This window comes from Anarrhichthys ocellatus, unplaced genomic scaffold (assembly GCF_004355925.1).
Source record: "Anarrhichthys ocellatus isolate YVR2014 unplaced genomic scaffold, GSC_Weel_1.0 scaffold49, whole genome shotgun sequence".
In the NCBI taxonomy this organism is placed as follows: domain Eukaryota; kingdom Metazoa; phylum Chordata; class Actinopteri; order Perciformes; family Anarhichadidae; genus Anarrhichthys; species Anarrhichthys ocellatus.
In genome coordinates this window covers 2830138-2852738 of record NW_022280079.1, presented here as the reverse complement: position 1 = coordinate 2852738, position 22601 = coordinate 2830138, and the positions used below count along the sequence as shown (strand labels likewise).

The window sequence follows — 22601 nt, the reverse complement described above, 5'->3', positions numbered from 1 at the left end:
CCAAGAAAAACTGTTCATAGTCTGTTGATTACTCTGAGCAATGGCGACATTGGTTTTGGAAAGACAATTTGCGGTTTAAAGGAATTTTTCAATGTTATGAGGACAGAAATCATCATTCCATCCACCTCCCTATCTCCAGAGACAGATATCTCAAAACCTGGACTAATAAGACCAAAACTTCAACATTAAAGGTAGGACAGAATATGCATCTTTGGTAATTTGGGCGAACCTTTAATTGAAGTGAATGGGAGACATTTTACCAAACAAAAGTAAAAGTTCACATCCTGACAATCCTTTCAGCCTTGAAGTTGATGTGGTTGCCTCTTGTACATTCTACCTCAGCTCCAGAATATTTAGTTCCCTATAGTAATTTTAAAAGATTTTGATTTTCCCCTCAGAGATCTGATGTCACTCGATATTGTTCTCCCACATCCTATAAGTCCTGCACATCATGGTCTGGGTCTAGCTGAGGTACAAACAGCAGCATCGAGCACACCCAATGTGTGTGTATGCAGAAGTGTGTGTCTTCATGCCCGGTGCCCAGGTGATAGATACTGATCGATGTGCGCCGCCTCCTCTGTCTCTCAACTCCCCTTAGCACTGATTCCCGCTCTGGGATTTGTGAAGCCCGGGGGGCTGATCAACAACCAAATTATGTGGGCGGGGCACAGCTGGACTGCACTACTATCCATCTTCTCCACTCAACTCTTGGCCGAACACAAGAGGGGAAACTTTTCATTTTTCCACCACTGTAAATGCCAGGTCCTGTCAGGACCACAAATCACAGCAGGGAGACAGAGTGGAAGTGTTTGCACAAGCTGCTGGGTTTGAACTTGACATCAGAGCGGCGGACGGGATGTTCTACCAGCATGCAACTGCAGTGTTACATGTCTGTCAGCAGACGATACTGCTGGAGGGGCTTCTAGAGCCCAACAGCTGGCCTCATGAATGTGGCTTTTCATGCTCAATATGTTCTGTCGCCCCATGAAAACACAATCAACTGTTTCAGCAAAGTGCTCAAAACAACATTTGTTTACGTGGCAAAGCCCTCTATTGACCTCAAGTCTGGTGACATCGGGTCTGATGGATGAGTCAACAAAACATCACACTTTAGAGGTATAATGTGTAACTTTTATGAAGCATATTATCGAAATACGACTGGACCTTTGCTATATATGTTGTTGAGTTGTGTGCTTACATTATCCCAAATGTTTACCACAGACACAGAGACATTTTAATCAAGCTAATGGTGCTTTTCATTTGGTCGCCTGTCAGTACCATCATATCCTTTTTATGCAGCGTCGGCGTTGGTTATCACGGCTGCATCCGCCGAACAACGTCGGAGAAACACTGATTTTGAACGAAACACTGATTTTTCAAACAGCTGTAATCAGGGTTTTTACCGGTTTAGAGGAAACCTCTGTGGTAAAAACCTCCAGAGCGATGAAAACTGAGATATTCTTAACGGGGAGCAGCTGACTGCAGTGACAACAACAGCTCCCATGATCTAATGCTGCTTCGTCAGGTCACCAAACTCCCTCTTTTGTTATTGTTTTGATTGAGAGACCTCTAGCGGCTGAAAATGACATGCGTTAAGCGCGGGAGACCGCTGATGATATGCTGTTTCCAACTGAAAGTCAACGTTGGTTTCTTTTAACATCGGTTATGTTTGTAACCATGAGGATAAAGCTCCTCTAAGCTTAACTAAAAACTTACTCTAACCTATACCATGACCTAAACCTAAACTTAACGGGCCTAAACTTCACCAAACCTTAACCAAAGTGTTGTCATATCATTAAATTATTTTTCTTGTTTCCCAAATGAACTGACAAACATGAATATGTTCATCTAATGGTTGCTTTCTAACAGGGTAGTTATGATAAGCATGTTGCATTCTTGTGTTTAGTGTGTCAAATTAGGAACTGACTGGTTTGTCCTGCATGTCCTCTAGTTGAGTACATTTGCCGGACTGCAGCTGGATGGTGCTGTCTGTGTGAGTATGTCATGGGTGGAGGAGAGAGAGAGAGAGAGTGAGACAGTGGGCAGCGTGGGCCTCACTGTTCAAACATCTCAAAGTTTGCCGACGCGTCGTCTGCCTGCCAGGCCTGAGACAGCTCCGGCTCCAGGATTTCACACACCTACATGTCACATTCTCAAAACGGCCTGACACTCAGTCTGCACTGGCTATCATCTTAGGTCTTGGATATCGTAATGTAGCAAAAGTGTCTTTTCCTGGTTCTAGCTGTTCTTTACCCACGTCATTATATTGATATTACTGATTAGTTATCAAAAATGTCATTGTCAAAATATTTTGTGAAAGCACCAATACAGCAACCCTACAGTATCATCATCGATATTGAGAAGCTTGCTGCAAAAATGCAGTCAAAAGTTTATATGAAGCTAATATGAGATTTTAGCAGTTATGGGTATCATCCAAAGTTAAAGTCTTTTTAGTATACAATTTCCACTCTAACACCTGAACAGTGTTTCCTTGCTGAGCTATGGAGGAAAGATAACACGAAGAGCAAACATTGTTCTAGAATTGTGCAATCTAGACTGGCTTGTATGTCTGCAGGGAACAACTGTGTCCAGTCCTGATGAGAATAAGACCACTGTTTGAACCCACAGGTCAGCCTCACTCAGCGAGGCTGTTTGGAAAGACGAAACACTAGAATAAGATGGTAGGGATGTTTAGGCACACACTGCAGCAGCCTTCTCTTTGGACCACTGTCATTGACGTCAGTGGCAGGCTGGCAGAAGAGGAAAAAATGCTCGGAGGCAATGTCAACAACAACAAGCGGCGGCAGTGACCGCGACCGGAGCTCTGTGCGGTTGGAAGTGAAGCAGATGGCGGGGGTCTGGTTTGGCTCTGGATCACTCAGATACCAATCATAGCAGGTGGACCTGGTTACCTCTGCATACACAAAGTGCTTAGTGACGCATACCTACGAATCCCACTGCATTTCTTGGCAAGACCCGCTTTGCATAGCTGGTTGAGACAGTTGGTTGAGGTTAGACATTGACCTGGATCAGAATAGCTCAATTGTCAGGGTATAGGACTTGAACAAATCAGGTTATTGGTACCTTATATGAGCACGGACGCCTGGCCAATCCTAGCGCTTGAATGCTATGTAGGGCGGGTCTTGCTAAAATCTGACCCAATACCATAAAAGGTCATGGCCTTTTTTTCTTGACGCTCAGCACAAAAACAATGTAAATAGAAGGTCATTTAGCATTGTTTTTTTTTTTTCCCCAAAGTGTTTGAGACATTTTTCCCAAAACCTTACGCTGGGTTTCTTTTTACCTAAACCTAACTGTAGCTTTGCTGTAGCTTTTAGCTTTGTCGTCCCGAAAAAGAAGTCGTGCCGAGCGACACAAAGAGATTGCATTTTGTGACTATTTCACGAACTGCCGTGAGACTGTGTTGGTAAAGCCGTGGGACTCTTTGCCCACACAGCATGATTGCACACGCGTGCATGTTCCCACACGTTCGTGTATCTACTGACCTTTGCAGGTTTTGCCATCAGGCTGCAGAGTGAATCCCACGGGGCAGCTGCAGCGCACCCCTGTGGCCGTGTCTTTACACGTCCTGTCACAGCCACCGTTGTTCACGGCGCAGGTCTCTGGAGGATGGCAGGACAGAGTTGGAGAGAGGGACAGAGGAGAAGGGGGTGTTAACATGTGACCCCCGCTTCGGAAGCAGCATGAAAAAGAAACGGGAGGGTGATGTGGGTTGAGACAAAGCTTCATGCGGTTGAAAAATACACAAACAGCAAAACAGTAGGATGTAATGTATTCTCATGTAGCTTTGTCAACACACAGATGACGAAATTACATCACAACACAGTTGTCATGAGTAGAGGCATTTTTTTTATACAGAGACGAATACAGTGTTCATACACACAGAAAGTCACAATCAAGATGTGTTTATCATTGGCAGCTGTGCGTCATTACAAGAACACAAAAACACTATGCTGAAAAAGGTGGATGAAGAAGTCTTTGGCTTAAAGGTTGGTCCTGTATCCAAGTAAAAAGAAAGGGTTAATGTAAGTAGACAGAAAAATAAAAGTTAGTGCAAGGTAGAGTGATGTAAGTCTAGAAGACACTCAGCAGAACTCCGTGTTTATATTTTACTCAAGAAAAAATGTTGGTGTGCGTGGTGCAGATAAAAGGTTTGCTGGGACTTGTGAATATCGCCCGAGCTGATCCCAAAACAAACACCAGCTCATGTTAACTCTAGCTCACCTGGCCAGCCGCTGTTGCTTTAGCAAAGCTCAGCACACACTTTCCCGATGGGGTCTGAGAAGTGCTGAGAAGGCTGAAATATGATGTTGACTCGTGTTTGTTGAAAGGGATTCAATAATACTACACCTAATAAGGACGTTTCAGCTGGTAGCTGTTTGTCTTTTGGTGGGTCTGACTTCAGTTATTCCAGAGGAAGTTCTAGATGTTTTTCTTTTACCCAAATGGTTCAATTTAAATAACATCAAAAAAAGGTTCTTTGTTTTCTACAAAGTTGACATTTGGAATTCAAAGGCTTTTCCTGGACAACACCAACAAGTGAATCGTGGATGTGCCCCTCCTTTTTGGCAGTTTTTCCCCATTTAATTAAAACGCCAGGAGATTGTGTGCCTAAGAGAAGTGAAGAGGGAAATAGGAAAAGCCCTTTCAGGCTGGCAAACACATCCACGTCCAGAGGTCAATGCATTAGCATAATGGCCTTTCAGAACGCAGTCACAAACTGCATCGGAGCCAAGATGGCGGTGGCATTCTATGGAGAAACAGGAAGGTGTTTGTGGATATGTTTGTGTGTCTTTGCGCGGCTCCAAACAACATCAATCTCACGGTTTCGTCACTTTAATCTCTGCTTTCTGGACGGCATTTGTTCCTCGCTGTGCTTATCCGTCAAAGCTCTGTGTTCAACATTTGCAATCCTTTTCATGTCTAGTCCTCTCTCTCTGGAGGAGAAGTTCTGAGGCTATTTCAAACTCTGTCTTGAACGGAGAAGTGTTTTAGAAAGAGGCAGGACAGAAGTGAGACAGAAGACCCCTGTCCCCTTTCCACTCTCGAGGTCGGGTCTTTGTCAACTGTGTGGGAATGCGTATTGTTACGTTAACGTGAGGTTAAGGTCTACGTGCCTCCACAGGTGTATACAGTCAATAAGACTTTTTGTGTGTGTGTAAAGCTACAAGTGCATGTGAATGGACTTGAGGTGTGCAGAGGTGGTGTTTATGGGTCAGAGTGATTTATACTGAGTACAGTTGGCCCTATCATTAGGTGAGGCCGGGTAAGCACAGTCCTGCTCAGAGCACCCCCCTACAGGCCACGCCCCAGCCCAGCCCCGGGCCAGAACAAGCATGGGAACACAGACGCACCGCCGGGCCTGATTGATGTGCTGGACGAGCCCCTCGTAACCCCCTCAGCCCCCTCTCCAAGCCTCTCCACCTTCCATTTAACCCTGCATATTTCTATCTTTGCCTGGTTTTTGTGTGAGTGTGTGTGTGTGCAGCCGCACATGCTTCTGCAGTGAACTTCTCTATCATTAGGAGTCACCAATGATGGATTCTGATCACATTGTTTTGGCCTGTTAGTTTATTGTTTAATCATTCTTTGGTGTTTATTTGGGAAACGTTTTATCTTTTTTAAAGGAGAAGATCAAATCAAACACCACACTTGCAAAAGTTGGCGTATTTTCTACTGAGACTGTTGACACTATGAAGAAATGAGCTGCTGATTATGTGCCAGAGTAATAAAGCAGTAATACCGAGTGTGTGTCATGGTTAAAAGGTTCTCTTTCTATTCAAAATAAACGCATTATTGTATATTATAAAATGAATGTGTTTTTGCTTCAGCATGATGTCTGGAGTCAGTTGTGGCAAAGATTAAAGGAATAGGTCAACCTTTTGCAGCATCTCAAAAGTCCACAAATTAACACTATTTTTTAGACTGCGTTGGTTGACTAGCAACCTTCAAACTTCAACTTTATTTTATCGTGTCATACATACATGAGATTTGACCTCAGTATGTAGGAGCAGTGGGCTGCTGTGAATTGCCCAGGGAGCACCTTGTCGAGATTAGTGTCTCCCTGATGGACACTTTGACATGCGGAGAGGAGGCGCTTGAGACCTAACCACCAACCTCAGGATTAATAAATCCTCTTGAGCTCGGGCCCTATTTGTAGGCCTCTGCTCGAAAATGACATACCCATACTAAAGTGACCACAGTTCTGTAACTACAAGGTCTATTTCAATAATTTTTGATGCTATAATCAGATCACAACACTTGTGAGGTTGTTCAGTGGGTAATATTGTGTATATGTTGCTGGTTAATATAGTAAATGAAGACATTACACAGCTCAAATTGAAAATATTCAGGTTCGCCTGAAGAAAAAGCACTTTCATTGATATTATGTTTTTGAAATAATGCAGCTGGCTCCCTAAAACTCTCCCAAATCATAGCACAACCTATGTATGTATGATCAGTAGTCGTAGAATAACGTTTGGCTGGGATAAAGTGAAGAATAAGAGGCTTTAGTACAGAGAGGTCACGCAAGGTCATCATTTTCGAACCAGCTGTTGCAGCTCTTACATTGTACTTTTATATACTATATAACTATATATTTCACTTTTTTTATCACTCATATTATTCAATACATCCAAATACAGCTGTTAGGAATCATTTTGAGATTCCTAACATCATCAGAGCCTGTTTCTGGCTGTCATCTATAGGATTTTCTCAGTTCCTGTGTGTGTATGGGGCTGTAGCTCAGCCTATCATCGGTCGATTTCAGCCAATGAGCCCGCCTTCGACGCGTCACAGTCTCAGGAAGGCGTGTGTCGAATTTGGTGTTGATTGACAGAAGTTTCAGCCAGTAAAGTTGCAAGAAGTGCCGCGTCTCCCCGAGCGTAAATTTCCGCTCGCCGGAAGTCTGACCGCACGCCCATGCTGGATTGACCGCTCTTATTCTGGAAACAGCTCGGAAGTAAACAGGATGCAGTTGGCAACAATGATTCCAGCTTTGAACCGGATAATCTGCGACGTTATTCTACTAATTTTTCATAAAACGGGTCCAAAAACCCACGATTTTTTTCGGCAGAGGGCAGTGCCATGGTACCATTGTCCACTCACAGCTTTGTACTGCTTCCACGGAGAGAAAAACCAAAGGTGTTTATGCGTTTGGCAACGAGTGCTAATGCTAAAAAATGCATTGCAATGCTTGGTAGCCGCTAGCATCGTGGTGCAAATATTGATTTGCCATACACATAACAGCGATTTATGCCCAGGATTTCATGCTTTTATGACACATTTTATAGATGCTTATATTAGTAGTCTATAGTTGTGTTTGGAGTGTGTAAAAAGTGACTTATATGATAGTGTTGCCCACACGTTGCTGTTTAATCGGTAAAACAAGTGTACGAATCCACAATACTGACGAACAATAAGGCTATTTTTTCGAACAATATTTTCAGGGGTGCTGAGCCCGAGAGCCCCCAAATTCGGGGGCGTCGTGTGCAAGAGGTTTTAAAGGAGGACCCGCTCTACCCACAAAGAGCTGCTGCACTAAGCACCTCGCTTCACATTCTGTATAGTCACTGTACATGGCCAAAACATCTTCTGCAAAGCTACAATTTGTCATTTCTACAGTTTGGATTTTTGTACAAATAAAACAAGCAGAATGATATGAAAGATCACAAGAAAGTCTTTATGCTTTATGCTAAGCTAACTGCCCCCTGGATGTAGCTTCATATTTACAGACATGTGACTGGTATCGATCTTCTCGTCTACAGTAACTCTTAGCAAGAAAGCAAAGTGGATTTCCTAAAATGTTAAATCTATTCCTTTAAAGTCGCAGTGAAATGGAAGTTAGAGCGTCTTTATCTTCTGTACTGTGAGTATCCCCCAATGAAACGGTGGGTAGACTTAGAATGTAGCGCAATATGGAGCTACGGAGGACTGAGGCTCGACACAGCTCCCTTGTCGTTTTTATTTGTACTTTTGAATGTTTTGATGTAATTTATTATCACGCTGCAGCGTGCATTTGCTCTGCTCTCTCTGTCGGGCTGAGCCTGTCACACAGAGACACAAACACACACACACACACACAGGCACAAACACACACACACAAAGCGCGGGCAGAGAGGCCGCTGTGGTAAAGTGAACCAGGTGAAGTGAAAGATATTCGAGTTGACAGCAACTACGCTTGTTACTGTATGTGCAATAAAATATTTGAGAGTAAAAAGCCCAAAATGTATTAATACATCTGCGAACCGAATTCAATCGGCTACCACCGTTATGTTTACACAAGCAGAGCATGAACAATCGGCCAAAAGCTGTTTTTTTGTAAACGTCTGAGACAAACCAGAAATGTTATTTATTTAATTTACATTTTCCATTTATTTCCAGCGAGATATTAATGACTTTGCTGTCGTAAACATAACTGTTGCTGCTATATAAACAATATTTAGATACATTTTAGATATAAATTCTAATCCTGTTCTCAATTTATTTGTTTTAAAAAAAAATTCCTAAGCAATTATTTTTTCATGTGTATAATATCAAGATATTGTTTTACAGGAAGAAAAGATGATTGGATTTTTATATAAAATAATACAAAGAAATTAATTTTTTTTTTTTTAATATATTGATAAGTAATATGACCTGGGATGTCTAAAACAGTTAAAAGGGCATTTTGCATTTCACCTCCACTTCAAGTATTCATCTGAAACTGCCCACTGCCCAATTCTGTGCAATTGACATGACATGACTTTTGAGTCAATTCCCAAATTTCATTTAATTCCACTAATTTGTGTTGAGCATAATTGATGAACTATCAAACGGTCGTGAAGTAACAACTAGGCATTTCCATACTCCCTTCTGTATCATGTCACCAGGGTCACACAGGTGGGTTGGCAACTCTGTGGTTAACTTGTGAATTCTGATCGGTGATGAACCCGATCATGTTACATTCATGATTTTTTTAAATGATTTTATTCTAAATTTCATTTGGGATACTTAGATAAAGACCAGTCATCAGGTTCTTTGACTCTAGATGAAATCAATATGAAAAAAGGAAGGGGAACATTTCCGGTTAGGGGATGTTGGAAACATGAAAGCAACTGAACACAACTCTCCTCCTGCAGACAGAACAAGGGCGGCGACTCCATCTGTGGGGATTACAATGTGTCAGCGAGGGGCAGAGGAATGGGAGGGAAGACAGCAAGTATATACATGTCCGTCACACTCCTTGCATTGGAAACACTGACCGCTCTTTCCGTGAGAGGACACACGTTCTATTGATTAAAGCTGGAGAGTGTGAGAGAAAACGATGTGCACTGTGTATACTAAAGCATTGTGCCAAGTAACAGCAACTGCTGCAGTGTTGGGAAAAGGTGAGAGGGGCACGATCATCTGTCAGCGCTCAACGAGATCCCCCCCTTTTGCCCCGTGATGGGCAACTAAATCAGCTGTCAGTCAGCATAGCTCTGGCCTGGAATCACGCTGTATGGATACACCCACACACGCACACACCTCAGCTTAGCTCCATCTGTCGAGAGGTATATTGGGAATCCAGGGCCACAAAAACTGTAGCACCACTGAGTCTCTCTTTTGACACTTTGCTCACATGTGTCCAGCACCTGGCTCCTGATTTTCCTTCAAATTCTACATTATGAAATGTCTCCGGATTGCTTTTCATCAAGTCTTCCCCACACTCCTTCCTCTCCCCTCCCTTTCCCCCCATTCTCACTCCCCCGCTTTCTCTATCCTGTCCTCGGCTCAGCAGCGCCTTTTTAATCAGAGCCTCACTCTGAACTTTTTTGCGCCATGTAATGCCATGGCAGCGGGGGCAGAGACAGGAGCGTGGCATGTCAGAGGAAGCAGACAAACTGATGGTCGTGTCAAATCTAACATGCTGCTGCTGTTCAGGCTGTGCCGGAGCAGCAGCGAGATGCCTTCCACACTCTCAGCATCCACACGTGTCTGTTTGTTCATGTAAACCGGCATGATGGAGGCACATCAGGACTCAAACGTTTAATTCAAACACAGACCATACTGGTCATCACATCGTTAGGGTTAGGGTAAGTATCCAAATACTAGGACATTAATAAGTGTTTAATCTTGTCCGTGAATTCCAAATTCAACCTGAACAAAATTAGTTTTGGCTGACTTTTCATTTTGTTGGAAACTTCCATTGTTTCTATCTGTGCACCTTTCTGAGGTAAACTGAGGGAGTAACCAGCTGGACATTAAACCATTCAGCAATTTGGAGGATGGCCATCTGTATGGCATAGTGTCCTCAGACCCTTTCAAATCTTCGACCATGTCGAAGTCTGAAAACAGTGGTGCTGCCGTGGCTGATCTCGTCGTGGAGGGATTGATTTGAAAGCAAAACCTCCAAATGGATTAAAAACTTGATTCACTGTTGTGAGGTTTTTGTAATGTAATCCCAGTGAGTTGTCCATGACCTACATTAGGGCAGCCCTGGAACACTACAGGATACAGGCGACATGCTGGTACAACAGGAGGTGAAGCAGGGTTTAGGAGAAATCCAATACTCAGTTAAAAGGTCATAGAGGGAGGAGAGAGAAGGACGGACAGATAGATCTGTTAGAATAAAATTCTTCACTCTTCCTCCACACTGGTCAGAACCTGCTGAAGTGAAATGTGTACATAAGAATGGAACATGGTTTAATAGACTACAGAGTCTAGCACATCGTTTTGTACTGGGGCACCGGGAGGGCTTTCCAATGTACCACTGTCTCAGAAAATAAAAGAAAGGTTCAATTTAAAACAGGAGAGGAGGAAGTAAGGCTTCAGAAAAAGCACAACTTTGATCGAAAGACCCATTTAACTTTGTCAGATTGATCAGGTCGTAGGAAAAACATTGATTAATTTATGAAAAGATGGGTTGAAGATCTGAAAGCAAGAAGTGGCAGGGTGCAGTCCCAATCATGGCCTGATCAATGCTTTTTTAAGTAGAACTCCTTCATAGCCACAGGGTTTCTTCCAGCAAAGTTGTTTGGCCCGATGGCAAGTATCTTTTGATGGGGGCCTGGCGCAGACCAGCGGCAGCCTAATGGCAGCTTTGAGGCAGGGCGTGATAGCTTCTGTGATCACAGAATTGCTGAGCTTAGAATTTAAAAAAGCTATGAAACTGATTCCATAGGGCGTGTCAGTTACTGACAGTTACGCTAGATAGCCAAGGTTACTATGTAACGTTAGCTTGTGATAGCGTGACGGTAAAGAACACTGATCTCAGACCTGCTGTTTTCCTACAGTGCAAGGTTTTACAAACAGATGTCACTGGTGAGCTTTCCCACCATTATGTCACAACTGGGTCTCACTCCCAACTCGTCAAATACCGATGGTTGGTCGGTGCCCCTCGGCATTTGACACCGATTCTCAACTGAATCGTCAAACTTCAACTGACGTGAATGTAAACCCACTGTTGTCATTATTAGACGCTCAGAGCAACTGCGTAGTATAAAGAGCGAGATAGTCAACACAGGAAGGGTGGGAGGGGAGTTGGATGGGTCAGACAAACAAAGGATTTTCGGTCAGGAGACCAGCGTTTGTGTCCTGAGTCGTTAGGCATGCTGGTCACGCGAATCGTTAGGCAATCGCTAGTCACGTGACTCATTAGGCAATCGCTAGTCAAGTGAATCGTTAGGCAATCGCTAGTCACATGAATCGTTAGGCAATTGCTAGTCACGTGAATCGTTAGGCAATCGCTAGTCAAGTGAATCGTTAGGCAATCGCTAGTCAAGTGAATCGTTAGGCAATCGCTAGTCAAGTGAATCGTTAGGCAATCGCTAGTCAAGTGAATCTTTAGGCTATCGCTAGTCAAGTGAATCTTTAGGCAATTGCTAGTCAAGTGAATCGTTAGGCAATCGCTAGTCAGGTGAATCTTTAGGCAATCGCTAGTCAGGTGAATCGTTAGGCAATCGCTAGTCACGTGAGTCGTTAGAGACTCCCTAGTCATGTGAATTGTTAGGCAATTGCTAGTCACATGAGTCTTTAGGCACTCGCCAGTCACCAAGCATTATTTGTTGTCGCCAATTGTGGGAGGGAGGGGGGATTACGGAGTAAGGGTGTGTATGTGTGTATATTACTAAGTTTTTTATTATTATCATATATTTTTTATTTTATTTATTTATTTATTTACTATTTGTATGTGTATATATGTATGTGTGCATATGCATATATATATATATATATATATATATATATATATATATATATACAGTATATATATATCAGTCGTGGGCCGTCAGGGCCTGCAAGGCCTTCTCTGCTGGCCTAAACAGAATCACAAAGCTATATCTATTTTATAATTTAATAATTTTTCTTAAATACACTACATGTATTATAATTTATAAAATTATTTTTCCCATTATCTTATTTTCTCATTGCACAGATACTGTCTTCCTCAGTTGCTCTGCTTCCAGTGCAGCTTGTTTTAAGTAGAGCTTTTATCCAATCAGAGTTCACCTCTGTGTCTCTAGGTAAGAAGAGAGGCCAGAGGCCTGCACACTCTCACCTGCAGCCAGTGCAGATTAAAGTGAATGGGCACGATATTGTTGATTGTCATAGTGTTCAACAATCAGATCTTTAGTTTGACATGTTGGGCGTATTCTTTGACTATCAGAGCCTGCGCGCCGGCCTATAATGACGTCAGCATTACATGCCGCTCAGTGTCCGTGTGTAGCTTTGCCGCGAGGTGCAGAGTGTGCTGTGATTGGTCAGTGGGCGAGCACGTGACTATCGTGAAACGAAACTTAACAGCCAACAGAGGCTGATGGGTAGTGAATCACATCACGTGATGCAGCTCAGCCAATCAAATATGGGCATTCTGACTGAGTGAGATGCACCATCAGACAGGAGACTGAGACGAGGAAAGACATTGCAGAGCAGTACGTTCAACGCTCACGTTGTGAAAGTAAAATCCTATGATAATCTCTTTGGGTCGCAGGTTGTCATTAAGGAATGATGGTGGATCCCACGGCCAGACCAGTTGAGAACATTATATTTACCTGAATTTAGGCTTTTGCATTTTCTAAATGCTCTAGCATTATTCAAACGACTCGTACCGAACGGTTTAATACGAAGATGTACATAGTTACAGCATTAAAAATGAATAATAGCTGTGGCGCCATCATGTGGTTATAAGGTGGTATTTCAGCTGCAGGACAGCAGTGAAGGCCCAGGTATAAAATGCACGGCCCGCCACTGATATATATGTATGCATGTATATGTATATATACTGTATGTTTGTATGTATATATATATATGTGTATGTGTGCGTGTATTCATAGTAACTTATGGTTGATTTTTAATGCCTATCTTGAAAATCAAGAAACATTTGATCACAAAAAAAGAAGACTCACTAAGTAGAGAGGTCTCGCTTTACTGCCCCTTTTGAGTATTATGGTTTTGAGAATAGTCTACCAAGTGCAGTGCAAAACGTTTATGGTGTAGTTCTGTAATCATGGGGCAAGTTGGGGCCGCAACCTTTCAGGGGTTTTGCTTTGGTGCAAGTTATTCTGTTCTTGCACCATGGGTAATGATAAGTGAGGGGAATGGAGCACAAAACATTTGGAGTAAGGTGCAACTGGGAGTGTAAATGTTAGTCATAAGAAAACCCTAGAGCCATCCAGAGATTTGGTAGGTAGAGTTAGGGAGGACCAGTTTATTAAAGGAAAAAAGTGACCTCTTTTGTTCTGTTTTCATCACTTTAGATACAGTTACAACAAAACTGACTGTGGGAAACACAGTGGGCATCAAAGATTTAAAAGAAAAAAAAATTAACAAAATAAAGACAGAGAGACGAGGAAGAACGGAGAGGAGTGGAGTCGGGGATACAAGCACAAGCGCCATGGCAACACATAGAAAGAGGAAGAAAAGAGTTACCCATAAGTAGCCGCCGTTTCACCCGCTTGTCCACATCAGCTACTGACGTGGCATTGAACTCAGAGCTCTCAATTGCAGCCTCATCTTTCTCTAAAACACAAGTGACAAGGGGACAAACAGTGAGCAGCAGGTTAATGAGAAGCCCAAATGACCAGACCTTCAGCCCCCCTTGGTGTTTGAGCAAAAAAAAAAAAAAAAAGCCAAGAAGCAAAGAAGCGATGAAGAAGCGCCAAAATCCCTGTTAGCATGTTAATCCCCAAACAAATGATAAATCCCCCAGAGCAAACAGAAGAACAAAACAAAATGGATAAAATGATCAGTGTGTAGCTTACAAAATGAAGCGGTAGGTAGGCAAGTAGGTAGGGAGGGAGGAGAGGAGGTTCAGGGCTTACATATGAAGAAAGTCAACAAAAACAAGGATGGTTAGAGGTGTGGGGTTTGGGGGATGGAATGGGTTGGGGTGAACGTTAAGGGGAATTTTAACTCTGATGTTGACGTTGCTGTTCTCGCCGATGGAGTGTCTGTCTTCCATATCAAACAGCCACACTTTGTCAGCAATGATTCCCTTGCGTTAGGATGGAGGAGGAAGACGAGAAAGAGAGGGTGGGAGGATGCATGTCCAACATTTCCAAGACAAGCTGCCTTGAATGTGGGAACAAAGACGGAAGCAAAGGAAAAGGGGGGTGACAGTGACAACAGGAAAGAGGAGAAAGGGTGGTACATGGGGAGGAGGACGAGAGGTCAAACGAGGGCAGAAAGATGACGAGATGATCGAGAGGGAATGATGGACAGAGTAGGGAGTAAGAGAGAGAGAGAGAGAGAATGCAAGCGAGAGAAGAATGAGGAAAGACCGGATCAGTCCCATCATGGCCCACAATGGGAGAGGTATGTGAGGGAAACAGGGGTGCAGACACTGAGAAATGGGGTTTGAAGGGGGAGTGTAGGGAGGGCATGCAAAGAAACAAAAACAAAAAACAAGCAGGAGGAGGTAGTCTGGGGGCAGCGCTGGTTGCCTGTTTGTCTATGGAACACATCACAACTGGCTTTGACAGTCAACGCTGGAAAAACCACATTCCCAAAGCGGTGGTGGTGTGGGGGGGGTTGGCCTTGGCGAAGGAGGTAGGATCGCTCTTGAGATTGCATGCATGTGGTGCGGCATAGGGATGGTGGGTTTTGGCGATGGCGGGGATGGAGGCGGCCTTTCATTGGGGCCTGAGTCATTAGGGCCTGAATGAGCATCTCTTTGTGAATGGACGCCACTTGCCGCTATAGGACTGGGCTTTGATGTATACACACGGTCCTATGATTTGTGATGGGGGGAGGGAGGGAGGGAGGGGGGTTAAAGGGGTAATTAATGTCCCATCCCCGGGCCTGGCCCACTACCGTTTTCTCTGTCTCCTCTCAGGCGCTTGATGGATAAAGTGGAGCAGTCTCTGAAGTACACTCCGGGAATGAAAGGAGGCTTTCTGGTGCTCAGCTAACGGGTGAAATGTGGCTGTGTGAATGTGTGTGTGTGTGTGTGTGTGTTAAATCAAGAGCGTCTGCTTTCTTCAGTGTGTGAAAAAATGGAGATGAAATGTCTGTGCGTGTATGTGTGTGCGTGTGTGTGTGTGTGTGTGTGTGTGTGTGTGTGTGTGTGTGTGTGTGAGGGGTGGATGTGTAAGACAGGTTGAGAAGAGAGGAGTCTACAGGGCTAAGCAGTGGTTCAGAGGCCCACAGAGAGAGGGGGGAGGGGGGGTTTAGAGAGCCGGACCTACACAGGACGAGGAAGGGGGGACGAGTTAAATCACTCTACACTACTAAAGCTAGGAGGAGAATGGTTAAAAAAAAAAAAAAAAAAATGCAAGAGGACCAGGGTCACTAAAAACAACAACAGCAATAAAAAATGTACTGCAATTCAAAGGGAAAATGAAACGCAGGCTCTCCCATGCAGCTCGAGAAGCAGACAGACAGACAGACAGACAGATGCTGATTAGTGGAAGAAGCAGTGGCAGACAGTTGGACGATGTGGCACACGTGAGTGGACACATGCAGTAGAAAGAAGGGTGCAAGTCCCTGCCTCTCTGTTAAGGGGTGCGGCGCAAGAAAGCGGGCTGATGGGGATGAGGCATGGAGGTCGAAATGACGTTTCGGGGTTTTCGACGAGTTGCCCGCTTTTTTTTGTTCGGGACTTGTGAGGAGGTGGAGGATGAGGTGGTAGAGAGAGAGGAGGTGGAGGAGGAGGAGGTTAGGTTTTTGCTTTCTTTGGGAGCTTTGACTAAGATCAGGCTGCAATTGAGATGTCCGTTTTTGACCACCCGTGATCCCCCACCCCCCGAACACCAACCCTACCCAGAGTCTCTCTGTCCTCTTGTGCGCTGAGGATTAATCCTTTAAATCCACCTGATTTGGTTTAAACACGGATGCTCAGACAAGACAGGCAATCAGGTACTATCACCAGAAAGCAGGAGGAGGAGGGGGGAGAAGAAAGGAGGAGCAGAAGGAGAGTGCTACACAGAAAGGGTAAAGGGGAGGGTGGTGGGAAGGGGGGTTCAAGGGAGGTCCATAGAGCAGTTAGGACACCCAGACCAGAGATACTGAGGTTCTTTCTCTTGTCAAAGTATGAAGAGAGACAGAGAGAGAGAGAGAGAGAGAGAGAGAGAAAAGACATAAGATGTTGGGAAAGGGGAGGGTTCCCTCTCATTCTGTTTCCTCTTCGCAGCCTTTCCTTGATGCTGTTTCATTTCTTCAAAGCAGCTGGAAACAAAAGGGGGTTATTGGCAGTCAAAACCGCAATCTGCTTGAGTGGTGAGGGCAAGAGACAGAGAGAGAGACAGAGCGAGACAGACAGACAGAGAGAGAGAAAGAAGACGACAGACAGAGAGAGAGAGACCGACAGAGAGAAAGAGAGAAAGCGAGAAAGAGGTGTTTCCAGTGTACGGACACAGCAGGAAGGACAGCACATCAAAATGACATCAGATTATTGTGTGTCCATGTGTGTTATCAACAGCATCGTACTGAGACGTTTCTCAGTTGACAGTCAGGAATGAGACAAACTGTATGTGTCCTCTGGGTGTGCAGGTGGTTATAACCTCACCATGTTACATGCAACAAAGTGTTAAATCGCTCTCTTTGGTCTAAACCACATGGACAAGTTTACTTGATTTTTTTAGGGTTCATTAAGGTTTAAGCTGCCCAATTACAAATGAGCCAAAACTTGTAATCTAAAATCACATGGACTCCCAAGCAGCCCACTAATGGGACAGAGACTTGGTGACCTGTAATCCTGCCAGGTTAGAGATTTTGGCAGGAGGGGAGTCCATACAAATTCTGATTCCAAGCTCTAAACTGCGGGATTTTTTGCCTACAATTAAATGCTATGAACACCTTTTGTGTATCAAGTGGGAATCCACACAGGTCTTTTAGAAAAGGTCTTTTTTTTAGGTGTTTTGGTGCCACCAAGGGCCTTTTGCTTTCATCTATGCAATTGAACCAAATTGAAGAGCTGCTACCTCAAAGTTCAAAGGAACTCTTATACATCTACTTACAGTGTTACGGTGTAGGCTCACATCTTAAAAAATTATCTGAAAGGTTATATTGTTGCACTAGCGTTTTAGACGAACCATCTGTGATGAGCTAAAACATGTGGTGTCATTAACAGTGCTGACTCAGTAGTCAGCACTGTTAATGACACCACATGTTTTAGCTCATCACAGATGGTTCGTCTAAAACGCTAGTGCAACAATTATCTGAGCCCAGTACGGATTCATTAATACCTTCAAATTGATAATTCCAACACAAAGGGAAACATTGTGTTTAACCAACACGTTTTGCCTCCCAACCTGTCACATATGGCCCACTTTTAAACCAGCTGGGTACCCCATTGGTGGCATTTTTCAGCGTGCAGGGCAACATTACGTATGCAACATAAATTAAGTATGTTACTTTGGCTACTATGTCACGTTACTACTTGTTTACATTTAAACAACAAAACTACTTGGTTAGGTTTAGGAAAAGATGATGGTTTGGGATTAAATAAGTTTGTCTGTTACGTAACTTAAGATAAGTAAGTAATTAAGTAAACTGCATCACGTAGCCTACGTGACGCAACTAAGTGACAGTTAAGTTAGTTGCATAAATTAAGTACGTTAAATAAGTACGTTACACAACTTACAATAATTCATTGTTGAGTTTTGGTTCCACTCGGGACACAAACATTAGCCTTCTGGGTGAAAGTCCTGTGTTCCTTTGACCCATCCATCCACCCCGACATCCTGCCTACGCAGACTTTGTCTCTCTTTATAGCCCAAGCTTAAAATGGAGCCTGAGATGGACAGGCGGTTTGGTACGGCGTCAGCATTGCTGGGGGCGTTATACCAGACCATTGTGGTGAAGAGGGAGCTAAGGCGGAGCTCTCAATTTACCAGTCCATCTACGTTCCAACCCTTAGCTATGATCATGAGCTTTGGGTAGTGATGGGTAGTGAAGAATGAGATTGCGGTTACAAGCGGCCAAAATGAGCTTCCTTTGTAGGGTGGCTGGGCTCAGCCTTAAAGATAGGGTGAGGGGCTCAGACATCCGGAAATAGCTCAGGGTACAGCCGCTGGGGCCAGCTGAGGTGGTTTTGGCCTCTGATAAGGATGCCTTCTGGACGTCATTCTTTAAAGGTTTTCCAGGCACGTCCAACTGATAACAGGCCCGAGGTTGACCCAAACGCTGGAGAGACTACAGATCTCGTCTGGCCTGGGAGCGCCTCGGGGTTTCCCAGGAGTTGGAAAGCGTTGCTGAGGAGTGACTAGAGGTCACCCTGCATGTCCAAAACTGGCGCTAGAGGACTACGTGTAGCGTCCTTGTTTGAAACGTAGGGCCATTGACCAAACATCTGTATGTGACAAGTTGGGAGTGAAAACAGCCAGAATGTTCAATAAATCTACACACCATACTCTAAAATGAACATAAAACAGTAACCAGCTGACCACCTTGTATATTTGGTACTGCTTTTCAACAGAACATTAGTGCAGCAAAGTTGACCAGAGATAGTAAGCAATAAAGTTCTGAAACAACATCCAAGTGAGCGTTGGAACTGACTGAGACAGAGTCCATGCCAGGGGAAAAACAATTAAAACCAATAGGACAGCTAAACCCGATTAATGATTGGAGAGCTCACAGATGATCTGTCTGTCACTGACCACCTCCAACCCCAACACACTTTTTCCTCATTTTTTTTTATCAGCTGGACAGTGTGTGACAGTGTTAAGGGCCTTCTATCAGACAACACATGTTACATCTGTGAGGGCTTCAGAGTCAATGTGTGTGTGCATATGTGTGTGAACTTGGAAGCCGTCTTGGCTGTCACTCACCGATGCAGGTCTTGCTGTCTGAGTGCAGGGCGTACTTCTGGTGGCAGCCACACACCGGACCGGTGTCTGTGTCGTCACATGTGTGCTGGCAACCGCCGTTGCCATAGTTACACGTCACTGGAGACAACACACACACATTCATTGGTTTCTTCTGGGTTGTTAGCTGTATTTCTTAGCTGTATGTTGATTCTAACAAAGTCTCCAATGCGACAAAATACGTTGTTGGTCCATGCCTTCCAGAACAACATCTCTGTTTAAAAAATAAAACCTGTTTTCTGACTTTTCATCTGTATCGTTAAGGTTGGCTTAGGCTTAGGAACAAAACCAAAGCAGTTAGGACAAGGGAAAGATCCAGGTTTTGGTTCAAATGATTACTTTGATTAGATTGGGGGACCATTGTCCCCCCCTAACTCGGTCTAGGTTCTTGTGTTTGAAATGTAGTTCTTGAAAAGGTTCCAGACTTCCTGGAAAACTTGGGGTCAAGAGAGGCCGAAGGCTAGAAAAGGTTTTGTATTCTTAATAAATTCTTAAAAAAGAAAAACAATTCGAAAGAATGTGAGAAAAACGATGGATCAGAAAAGATATGGAAGAATGAGAAAGAGAATGCACTCGTGTAGGAGAGATAAAGCGAGGGCTGGAGATGGAAAACGTGAGAAAGAGGAGATTGTAACGAGGAGGTTTCACTGCAGGACCTTTCTTGAGAACGAATCAACCTTAGCCCTTATCCACAAGGGAAACTAGGTTTTAACTTGGCCCTAACAGCCCACTAACAAGTACAATATAATGGGCCAGAAACTCCTGAGAAGGAGTTTCCCGTAACGAACAGAATTGATTAGTCAAAGACTAACAATGTGAGACGTTAGTGAAAAGAAAAGAGGGTTTGAGATGATTCAAGAAACAATGAGGAGGAGAGTGAAGGAGAGAGAGGATGTGGGAGTCAGAAAAACAGAATGGTGAAAATGGACAGAGAGAGAGGAGAAGGAAGGAAAGATATGTGTGTGTAGACATGAGTAGCTTCTCATTTCATCACTTGTTTACTGCCGTTCTGTGCCGTCATATGCTCAACAGGCCGGCACAGCACTGGGTCCCTCGCCATTAATGAATTTTACCACAGCGGGTGATGCATTAGAGACTTTCAGATGCTTTCACAATCTTGACACTCTCACCGTCTGAGAGGAGAACAAGATGTGTTGCCAAACAAAGTGTAACTAAACCCCCCCCCCCCCCCCCCTCAAAAACAGCAGCCCTAAATTCCATGGCTGCAGGCACTCAGCGTGAAGAGTGAGACACAGGGATGGAGCCGTGAGGGGGGAGTTCGAGACATGAATTCTCTCCACTGAATCCTTCTGCACCTTCAGCTTGGCCTGAAACGCTTTGCTGATTTTGGTATTAAATGTCCACCCTCATATTTTACCGCTGAAGGCCTCCTGGAACTTGTCCATCATTGCTATTACAGATGTTGATTACAGGAACAGTTTAGATCCCTCATCACACCAGAATGTAATCTCAATAAATTCAAGTCTATGGAGCAAAGTTTTAATACCTCGCTGCCAGGTGAATCGTAAAATAAAGTGACAAGTCAATTGACTAAAGATTAACAGATGACGGAGAGCGTTACGCAAAAGTGCGTTTGACTACATGTGGGAAATAAAGACATCCAATGTCTGTGAGCTGCTCATTTAATAGCTAGTTCACGCTACATGACTTTAACCATGATTTTCAACAAAATTGTAAATGCATTGCAGACACATCATAGACGCATCATAGACGCATCGCAGACACATCGCAGACGCATCGCAGACGTATTCCAGATGCATTCCAGATAACTATCAGGCTAAATATTTGGACCTGTCGGGTAGCCTGTCTACGAGCTATGGCCAATGAGAGCCCAAGACACGGGTTGAGGGGAAAGCTGGCGGAGGGGTCTTCTACTACAAAGCCGGACCAAAGTTGTTTTTACACCTAAGAAACACAGTAAAGACGGATGAAAACCAGCTGTTTTGTGAACTTGTCTGCCAACGACAACATCAAAAAGCATGACTATTTTTAGAAGAAATAATCCTGTAGTGTACATCATTTCCCGTGTCACTGCACGTGTTTTTGAGACTAAACGTGGTCATTGGGTATTCCTCCCAGTGAAAGAGTCCCTGTCGCCAGTCAGTCATGACTCCTGATTACAGTGTAGCGTTATCAGTACAGCGATCTGACCGTTAAGAAAGTCATGTAGTGGGAACATAGCTTAATGTCAACAAATGTCAACAAAACCTACACATAAATCAGAGATTAAAGGTTGACCTTAAAGCCCACTCACTTCCTAGTGTGTGTGTGTGTGTGTGTGTGTGTGTGTGTGTGTGTGTGTGTGTGTCAATGTGGGGATGTAGGCCAGCACTGTAATAATAAAGAGGTCAGGTGTAATACGTACATGTACAGCCTTTCTGGTTCTTGGCCAGCTCAAAGCCAGGACGGCACTCGCACGATACCCCACCTTTGCCTGGTGCCTCCCTGCAGATGTGGGCACAGCCATGGTCCTTGTTCATGCAGTTCATCCCCTCTGTGGAGGGGACAGGGACACAGGAACAGAGATTCATGGAACTTTTGTCTGATTGAACAGAGGTGATCTCAGCTGACACGTCATCATCTCCACTGGCACACTTAAGTTACAACACTATAATTAGAAAAGAGCATCACATAAAAATATTCATTACTAAATATTAAGTAACAGTTGGAAGTAACATTAGAAAACGACCCACCAACTTCAAATTCATTGCTGACCCATGAAGGGGAATTTGAAAACATTCTCTAAATCAGCCCCACCCACTTTAAATCAGCAAGAAGAGCCAACACTTTTGCACTCCCAAATTATTAAATACAGCAGATTGTTCAGTGGCCCTATGCTTCAAACTTTGATACTCTATCAGAGACAGTTTAGAACAGAGACAACCCACTGAGAATCAGTTTCTTGTATCTGTGTCACGTGGGTTTCGCCACTGCCCCATCCCTTTAGGAAACTAGCGGCAGTTCCCGGGTCAGTTAATTGCAATGGGAGAATTGAACGCAAACACATTATGACCATTTATTTTGCTCTATAGTCACCAATGTAAATATTGGTCCCCTTTTTCACAAGCCACATATGGACAAATTAGATCTGGCAACTAACGTTTACGAACGCCCTAGCTAACTAATTTTTGTTTAGATAAATGTCTTTTAGCTGTGTAAATTCTAATGTTAGCAAAAGAAAATATGAAAACGTTATTCATCCATCCACACAACTGGGTGGCGTGGGGGTGTTGCACACGTCAGGACCATGCACACTTAGGAGGCAGGAAGTTTACCATTTCAAAACATTGGCGGAAC

General features: G+C 43.9%; 1 protein-coding gene across 2 annotated transcripts in view; it reads right to left on the bottom strand.

Annotated features, from left to right (window-relative positions):
• The window catches only part of scube1 (signal peptide, CUB domain, EGF-like 1), a 114786-nt gene that overhangs the window by 31551 nt on the left and 60634 nt on the right, over nucleotides 1-22601 (bottom strand). The window contains exons 5-8 of one of the 2 annotated variants that reach the window (XM_031869908.1): nucleotides 21670-21798; nucleotides 19248-19364; nucleotides 13909-13998; nucleotides 3507-3623 (exon numbers count right to left, since the gene is read on the bottom strand). In XM_031869908.1, coding sequence (XP_031725768.1) covers nucleotides 3507-3623; nucleotides 13909-13998; nucleotides 19248-19364; nucleotides 21670-21798 — 453 coding nt within the window. The remainder of the gene's footprint in view (nucleotides 1-3506; nucleotides 3624-13908; nucleotides 13999-19247; nucleotides 19365-21669; nucleotides 21799-22601) is intronic. The other variant, XM_031869909.1, reaches the window with a different exon arrangement.